The following is an 8,908-nucleotide window of genomic DNA, read 5'->3' as shown; positions in this document are numbered from 1 at the left end:
GCGACTGATGATCAGTATGACAGTTCGTTCGTGATTGTTCGTTTGATGGGTCGTGTCGATACTTTACTATTTTAGGCAAAGGCGTGGTTTGCATTCAGCAACGTCGGTAAACTTGTTTTTACCAATATTATAAACTGAATTTTTAACTAAAATTTTTAACGTCTATTATGTTGTTGTTGTATTAATTTAATTTTTTTAGCATAGTAGGTCAGTAAAACGAAAGTTTTCCAAAACATAAAAATGCACCTTATCATTTTCACGTAATTTTTAACCCGATTAACACAGTGCATACGATTTTATCAATTATCAAATGGAAGCCCCCATTTAATTTGTCTAAAAAACGTATATTATCATAGGTAAGTAAATTAACATTTTTTTAGATATAACCATACTATTTGGTCAGTATACTATTTGGTCATTATATACTTTTACTTCAGTCTTACTCTTTGACTTTGCGTCATACTCAATCTAAATAAATAAAAAACTTTGCTACGATGATTGGGATCGTAATGTGCGATACGACACCATAGTAGATCAACCGCAGTTCTGATTCTAAATAAGAGGCGCAAGCACTGATTTCATCAGATTCAGACTAAAATATATTTAAATAAAAATAATCGTTAAACAGCTTTTGTTTTACTTCGTTTTGTCCTATAGTCATTATTTTCTTAATTTTCTTGAGTATGCAATTGTTGTATGCTGCGATCTTCTGTTCCATTCAATAGTGTATGCACTAAAGCTTATTAAGCATGGAAAAAATGTGAACTCGTTTCCATTATCGAAATTTGTTTATCGATACTTTCCGCACTAGTCGATAAATGCCAACGACGTAAGGACGTTTTGTAGGACGTAAACGTAAAGTCAGATTGATTTAATTTCTCGTAAATGTTAAGAATTGTTATAATTCCAACGTTAAAATTAATAAATGCCATTTTTAGACGCCTCCAATACGTTTCTAATTTAATGGTGACACCATTACAGGTAAATTAGCTTGGAGAAATTTTTGCATATGTAGTGTTGTGTATATTACTCAGATCTTAGAGCGCGTTTCCACTATATCGTTCTGGCCTATACAAAAATGTTTCGATATCCTAACATTACTATTTAATTTTATACTTATTCCTAGCAACACTTTTGTTTTCAATAAAAACAAGTTTTTATTTGAAAGAAAATGGTTTTGACTTTATAAAAAAAAATATATCATTCAATTTCACGTACTTGAGCAAACGACAAGGCGACTACCGTGAAACAATAAAATATCGTTTCCATAATAATTTGTTTCATAATTAATATTTGACCATAATAATTACGAAACAAAACAAATAAATAAATCGTCACTTGATAGTGGAAAGTGGAAACACGCACAAAACCAGAATAAACCAGTTTACGCTGTCCGCAGGTGCCACGTGCAGTCGTTTGGTACCGTTAGAACATAAAGCACACATTTAATTCAAAAATTATAATTATTACGTAGTTTAATTGTTAAATTTTGTATTTGTTGATTGTTGTTATTATTTGTTATTATTGTTATAATATTTGTTGAAGGGTTTAATTTGTGTGTAAGTGTTGTAACTTTATATTGTTTATGGGAGACATGCATAGAGTATATATATATTATCATATTGTGTACAAGCCGGCGCATTCTTTTTCTTAATCAGAGCGCATTCTAAATTTCAATTTCAAAATTAGAATTCTGATTGGTTTTGTTTTTGGTCGATTTTTTGTATAAATACGGGAACTGTGTGCAAATAAAATCATTACAATCCGAATCGTCTTTAAGTTTACAACCCCTCTACAGTTCTCTACATGTTAATTCAAAATGGCTCCAGTGTCAAAACATGGTCGAGGCAAGCCTTTGACTTCTCAAACTAAAGAAGTTTTGTACTGTTTGTACAAATATTTCGAAAATGAGTGTAATAACAACCCGAGCAGTATTATGACCCCCACTCAATTAGTTGCTAAATCAACAGGAATTTCAATAGCATCCGTCAGAAAGGTAGTATCAGAAAGCAAATGTTGTCCTTCAGATCAGGAAGTAACATTTAAATCTCCTAAAAAGAAACCGAATCGTAAACCTACAATAGTAATCGATAACTTTGATCAGCAAGTTATCAGAAGAACAATTCATGACTTCCACACCACAAATAAAGAAGTTCCCACTTTGAAAACTTTGCACGCAAAATTGAAAGAAGATATCGATTATAAAGGTTGTGTCAGCACGTTACGAAAACACGTCATGTCATTAGGTTTTAATTGGAAGCAAACAGAAGATAACCGGAATCTTCTTATGGAAAAACACGAAATTAGATACTTGCGAATTAATTATTTGATGAAAATTTCTGAATATCGTGAACAACGCCGACCAATTGTTTACACCGACGAAACTTATATAAATACATCACATACCCTCTCAAAATCTTGGTCAGATGGAAGCACTTCAGGTTTCAAGCAACATATATCGAAAGGCAACCGCTTAATCATTGTTCATGCTGGTGGAATGGATGGCTTTATACCAAATGCATTGCTTATGTTTAAAGCCAACCAAAAAAGTGGAGATTACCACGACAATATGAATTATGACAACTATTCAAGGTGGATTCAAACTCAATTAATACCCAACTTACAACCAAATAGTGTTGTTGTTGTTGACAACGCACCATATCATAACTCAATACAAAATCATGGAGAAAAGTTTGTCTGCATGCTATTGAGGAGGAAAGCAAATATCAGGGTAGAGACGCAGCTTTAGACGCAATATCAGAACGAATTATAATTAATTTAAATAATTCATCTGATGAAAGCGAGGATGGGGATGATTGTGATATGCCTGGGGTTGATGAATTATTAGAATAAAATGAAATGCCATTTTTCCGGCGAGCTAAAGTTAAAAATTCATTTATGGGCCAAGGTATACGCTTTTTACAACAGAATTCCTCATAATATTAAAGAGTTTAGTAGTTCTAAATTTAAAACTTATATAAAAAATTAGTTCAGAGAGCCTATTACAGTATTAAGGAATATATGGACGATAAAAACCCATGGAGGGTTGTCGCGTAAAAACCACAGGACAGTTCTTTGGCATATTACTATAATATAATATGATGTTACATATATGTTTTGTAAAATTAAAACTGACATGATTAAAAAGAGCAACTATGGAGTTTCTTGCCGGTTCTTCTCCGTAGATACTGCTTTCCGAATCGGTGGTAAATGTTAAAAATATGTACCTAATGACGTTTCAAAAGTGCTTCTAGAAGAAGTCTAATTGAATAAATAAATGTTTGATTTTTGAGTTTTGAAGTAAAATTAAAAAGAGAATCTTGGAACTGTTTAAATTGTGTACTAAAGTTAGTAAATTAAACTTTAAATGTCGTTTCTTTTTCAGGTTAGTAAATTTTTCATTTTAGTAACATTGTTAATGTAAAAGTTATACGTATGTTAAATGTGCAAATATTAAAATAAAGTCTCATCTTTTTCAGAGGAGAAACACATATAGTTTAATTTAAAATCCCAAATAATAAAAACTAAAAATAAAATGTTGTTTTTTTTTATTTGCTGACCATACACTACTACAAACGCAAAAATTTCTCCAAGATAATTTACCTGTACAAGTTTGTCTCTTGAGAACAACTGTCAGTGTCATAGGAATCATCAGTCGCCGAGCCGGGTATAAAAAAGAAGCAATTAAAAATACACACATAAACAAAGTCTAGGGATATTTTGTATTTATTGTACGTATAAGATTGTACGTATAATAGAATCACTGATTCAACAATGTAAGAGTGCTTTATCCACCAATAATGTGTTTAACCAGCATTCAGAAAATTTGTCATTAAATTTTTATACTCCCAAGAGCTTATGAGTACGTCAAGAAATCCTTTAACTCTTGTTTGTCACATCCTAAAACATTAGCAAAATGGTACAGCCACATTATCATGGATCTGGTATCAAAGCTGTCTCGCTAACATTCTATGGCCGTGCCACGTCTTTTACTACTTTGGAGCAACTTGGTTATGATATAACTAACTCTACGAATATTAAAACCAGCTACTCATCTACCTGCCGCCTGCGGGCAATCTCGGTTGAATCGGGCAACTGAATCAATAAGAGGACGATGAAGACCTTCAGCAAATAAAAGAACAAAAAGGCGTATTTATTTTGGAAATCAAATAATGAAAGTAAACCATGCAATACAGATCCTAAGTAAGAGAGTTGCGTTAACTCTATTATTTTGTTTAACTTTAAAATTACCAGATTACTTATCTTAAACTTTCGTTAAAATTACCAGATTTTAAGAAATCTCAACTCCACTGAATACTTCGTTCAATTAATGAATGACATGTTCGAAACCTTCAATTTGCGAACCATGGCACATTTTGACTATAGAAAACCAATTACTGAAGAAAATAAATCTGAGATCAAGCACTACTGGATAATATTCAAATTGTTAACTAATTTAGAAAGAAACACTGCATTCCGTATAGAGAATATCGCAATATTGACATGTACTTCCGCAACACAAATTATAAATTTAACAACTTCTTTGTACCGACAAGACGACTCAGGTAATTGTGTAAACGATACATACCTTGAATTTTTTAAAAGATCTGCTACAGATTTCAACGATTTCGCATACTATTTCAATATTCCTGTTATTAATCCCAGATAGAGAAAGATCCCAGAGCCTTAATGCCCGGGATATACGAGGCTAGTTTTTCAAGCTAGGATAGCAAGCTAGTGACAGTAAGTTCATTGAAAAATTGCATTTTTTTTTTATTAGCATTTATACTTTTTAAGCGTGCTTTTTCTATTATTTCATCGTTAGCGATTGTTTTATTTGTAAAAAAACCCTTAGGTGAAAATAAAGTAAGAAGTGTGAAGGCAAAAGATGTAAAAACTTTACTAAACCGAGCTATAGCAATAAATGATGAGGTTAATGAACAATTTTTACGAAAAGTTTCGGAAGTTACTGTACATAATACGTGTTATTGTTATTACGTGGAATATCGAACCGATAATGTTGTTTGCCGTCGCAGCAGCAGCTCCAGTATTTCATCTTCAGTTCAGAAGCTCCAGAGCCAGACTTAGATTCTGTGAACAATTGCTTCATCGGTGCCAAAGCGGTCCAGGATCCAAGTAATTCGCGTTCAAGCCGACAACTTCGGGTTTGTATTGTAATGAGAGTACAAAATGACAGTTGGAGCAAAGTATCATGACAACTGCATCAAGCAATTTTATTCAAAAAAAAAGTGAACGCAAAAATAATAATGTCGCAGGAATGGCGGATGTATCTTCTTACTCGCACGAAAATAGTGAAGAGTGTCAATTCTTCACGACAGATTTAATGTAATCGATTACAGGAGAGTACGTTTCCTAGAAGCGTACAATCATTGAACGATTGAAAGCTAAACAATGACGAAATTGTATTTTTTTGAATTTCTAAAAAATTTCACTTATAAATTTTTATTTATAGTTCTACGACAAAAAGGTACTGGACCAAAGTTGTAGAGAATGTTTGCAACAAAAAATGTTATTTTTTATCAGATTAATAGCTTTAGTAGTGTTAGATAGTACACGAGCAGCTCGAGCAGTTACGGCTGGGCGACGGACACGGACTGCTCGAGCGGTCGGTCGTTGACTGCTCGAGCTGTCGCTACAAACCACGCAGTTGACGGCTTGAAGACGGCTCGAGCAGTCCGTGTACGGCAGTGAATGAATGTCGATAGTTCACCGCGTGGTCGCGGCTTCAAGCCGTCGGTCTCAAGTGGTCCGTGTACGGCCGCCCTAAGAGACGTATCGTAAAAACCATTTCAACCCCTTGTTTCAAGACCGAAGATCAACAACTTTACGAAGGCTTCCAAAGAACACAGAACACTGAACACAACAAAGAACAGAGCATATCGGAATAATCGTATTTAATTTTAAGTAAGAACAACCGGCATTGTTAGTAAAATAATTAATGTAAATGCTGATTATTCATATCTTATCACTTGGATCTACCAAGTGAGTATAACTACAATGGTTTTTAGTTTATGTGTAATGGTTTTTAGTGATAATTGGTATTTTATGTCGTAGTTAGTACATATCCAAAATTTTTAATATTTTTTGTGTAATTCCATGGCAGTTTTTGTATACGATATTTAATTAAAGGATTCACTGTCCCCTAGTACCGGACACAAAAGCTTCCCCTAATATCGAACACTAAAAAAAACATCTTTTTCATGAAATATTTTTGATCATTATTATCTATTGTTTTAGAAGAACAAAGAGATATCGAAATGGAGACATCGAAATGGAGATATCGAAATGGAGAAGACGAAAAAGAAAGCAAAATGGGACCAAAGTAATTTACAAACTACCAAAAAAAAGAGTTTGAGAGAAGCCTCATTGCGTTATAATATTCCAAAAAGCACCTTACATGATAAAACATTGTCATTAAACCGTGGACAAGAAGTGTCGTTGCAACCAAAGTTAGGTAGATTCACTAATACCTTCACTCCAGAATACGAAGAACTTTTAGTGGAGCATGTAAAAGATTTATCTAATAGGTGTCTGCCGTTAACAAAACAGGAATTTTTGAAGTTGGCTTACGATTTGGCTGAAGCTTTGAAGATTCCTCATCGCTTTAATAAAGAGAAAGGAGCTGCTGGTAAACACTTTTACTACGATTTCATGCAAAGACATCAATCAGGACGTATCGCTGAGATCACCAGAGTCTACAAGCATGATGAGGGCTGTGGGGTTTAACAAACCCCAAGTTGATCTCTTTTTTAATAATCTTGACAGAATGATGACACAATTAAAATTTCCACCTTCGAAAATTAATAACTGTGACGAAACGGGAGTCAGCTGCGTATAAAAACACCAAAAAGTACTTGCTCCAAAGGCTGTTCGACAAGTAGGAAAGCTCACTTCTGCTGAGAGGGGCAAAAATATTACAGTCTTATTTTGCATGAGTGCTAACGGCCATTTCATTCCGCCTTTCTTTGTCTTTCCTAGGCAAAGAATGAATGATCGGCTCATGATAAATACTCCAGTCGAGTGTAGGCGTGGCCCAGCCAAAATGCTGGATGAATAGCGATATTTATCTTCAATGGCTACAATTATTCAAGAAACACTCATGTCCGACAAAAGAGACATAGACATACATAGACATAGACATACATTTATTTACAAACAATAACACACACTTTGTCAATAATGGTACGGAAAGGAAAAATAAAATTGCTAACCATGCACTGGTATTCATGATTCGAGGAATCCACAGGAACTATAAGCAGCTCATATCTTATTCTTTTTGTGCCAGCACAACCTCTAAAGAAGACTTAGTAATCCAAATAAAATCCGTCATCAGGAAATTGAAATCATCTGGCTTTAATGTAATTGCGACCGTGTGTGATCAGGGGGCAACAAATGTAAGTGCAATTAATTGAAAAAAAAATGAAATTTTCGAAATAGATGGTGGAGAAATCATTCCATTATATGATCCTCCCCATTTACTAAAAGGCATCAGAAATAATCTACTGACCAAAGATTTACATTGCATTATAAATGGGGAGGGAAAAAATAGGAAAATGGGAACATATTCTACAATTATACAACAAAGACCCAGCATACCAGGGATTAAAATTGGTCCCAAAATTAACGGAAAACCATGGAAAACCACAAAAAATATCCAAAATGTGCTATTCCGCACAGTGGCAGTGAAAATGGGTTATCTAGCAGGTGAGTTAATTCATGTTTATTTTTTGTATATTAAAAAAAATATTGTTAGAGCTGTTTACAAAGAAATTAGTAAGTCTACTAATTTCTTTGTAAACAGCTCTAACAATGGCCTATTGTTAATTATTTAAAATAATAATTTAAAAAATATATTCATGTGTTTTCAATCTATAGTGGTTTAAAGTTAACTCAAAAATGGAGCATTTTCGTCAATTTTCTAAAAAATCTTAGAGAAAGTGTAAGAAATGTTTATAGTATGCTATATATTCGTGATCTACTCAATAAGCTCTTTCATTTGATACCCCACACGGCATGTTTTGGAAATTTTTATTTTTTTCTTTGTATGCCATATTTAATTACCGGGGTGGGGGGAGGGGGACCACAAAACTGGTTGGCAACATCTGTCTATAGGATGTCTGGGATCTATACAATATATATATCAGAAGTCAGATTTAGTTCCGCTATTTTTGCAAACGAAACTCCACTGAGAGTCCGGTCTATATGCCAGTAATGAATTAGTAAAATGTTTTTCAGATATTCAGGATAATGTTATTAATATAATTAGAAGAGATGCTTGTAAGAACGATATTAAACTATAATTATATCAAAACAATTTTATCAAAAAATATTAATTGTGGTTTTATAAATTGTACCACCCATAAAAATGATTTTATATTAAAATTAGAAGATATTTGTGTTAATTTTTTTTTTGTGCAATTGGTGTTAAGATATTAATAAATTACTAAAAGGAGTTCGTACAGATTTCGATGCTAAAGACATGCTCCAAAAAACAGTTGTCGATTATTTAAAAAAAAGATTAAAATCAAAATAAATAGGAACTGTATTGGAACTGTACAAACTCCTTTTAACTGAACTGTGAATAAGATTTGGATGTCTCCTATTTTAATTATAATTTATCTTTGATAGCGTATGTTAACCAGATCGAATGTTAAGAGAATTCAAATCTATTTATCAGGTGTTATGTAAATTTCATTTTTAGAAGACAAGACTTTTACAATATAGATACGAATCCAGTACAAATAATACTGGTTGGGAACTTGTCGTTGGGAACAAACGATGAGCTGACAATTCAAAGTCTGGTAAAGAGATGGTCGTTGGCGACACAAAAAGGAAGGCGCTCATGGCCTTCTGCGAAGCTATAATGAATGCAAAGAGAGATGCAGAA

At 33.2% G+C, this 8,908-nt stretch overlaps 1 protein-coding gene across 1 annotated transcript; it reads left to right on the top strand.

Annotated features, from left to right (window-relative positions):
* Positions 1-1,813: 1,813 nt before the first annotated feature.
* LOC149491260 (uncharacterized) lies at positions 1,814-2,749 on the top strand. The gene has a single exon (XM_089700216.1). The coding sequence runs from the start codon at positions 1,820-1,822 to the stop codon at positions 2,747-2,749; it is 930 nt and encodes a 309-aa protein (XP_089556342.1). The 5' UTR covers positions 1,814-1,819.
* Positions 2,750-8,908: the final 6,159 nt, after the last annotated feature.

The sequence above is a fragment of the Colias philodice genome, chromosome 1 (assembly GCF_061535455.1).
Source record: "Colias philodice isolate Cphi_HAF_F1 chromosome 1, ilColPhil1 Martin Lab GWU primary, whole genome shotgun sequence".
Lineage (NCBI taxonomy): Eukaryota > Metazoa > Arthropoda > Insecta > Lepidoptera > Pieridae > Colias > Colias philodice.
This window is presented reverse-complemented; position numbering and strand designations above follow the sequence as displayed.

Excerpts from the sequence above, each read along its gene's own strand:
- LOC149491260 (XM_089700216.1), top strand. The coding sequence starts at position 1,820 with ATGGCTCCAGTGTCAAAACATGGTCGAGGCAAGCCTTTGACTTCTCAA.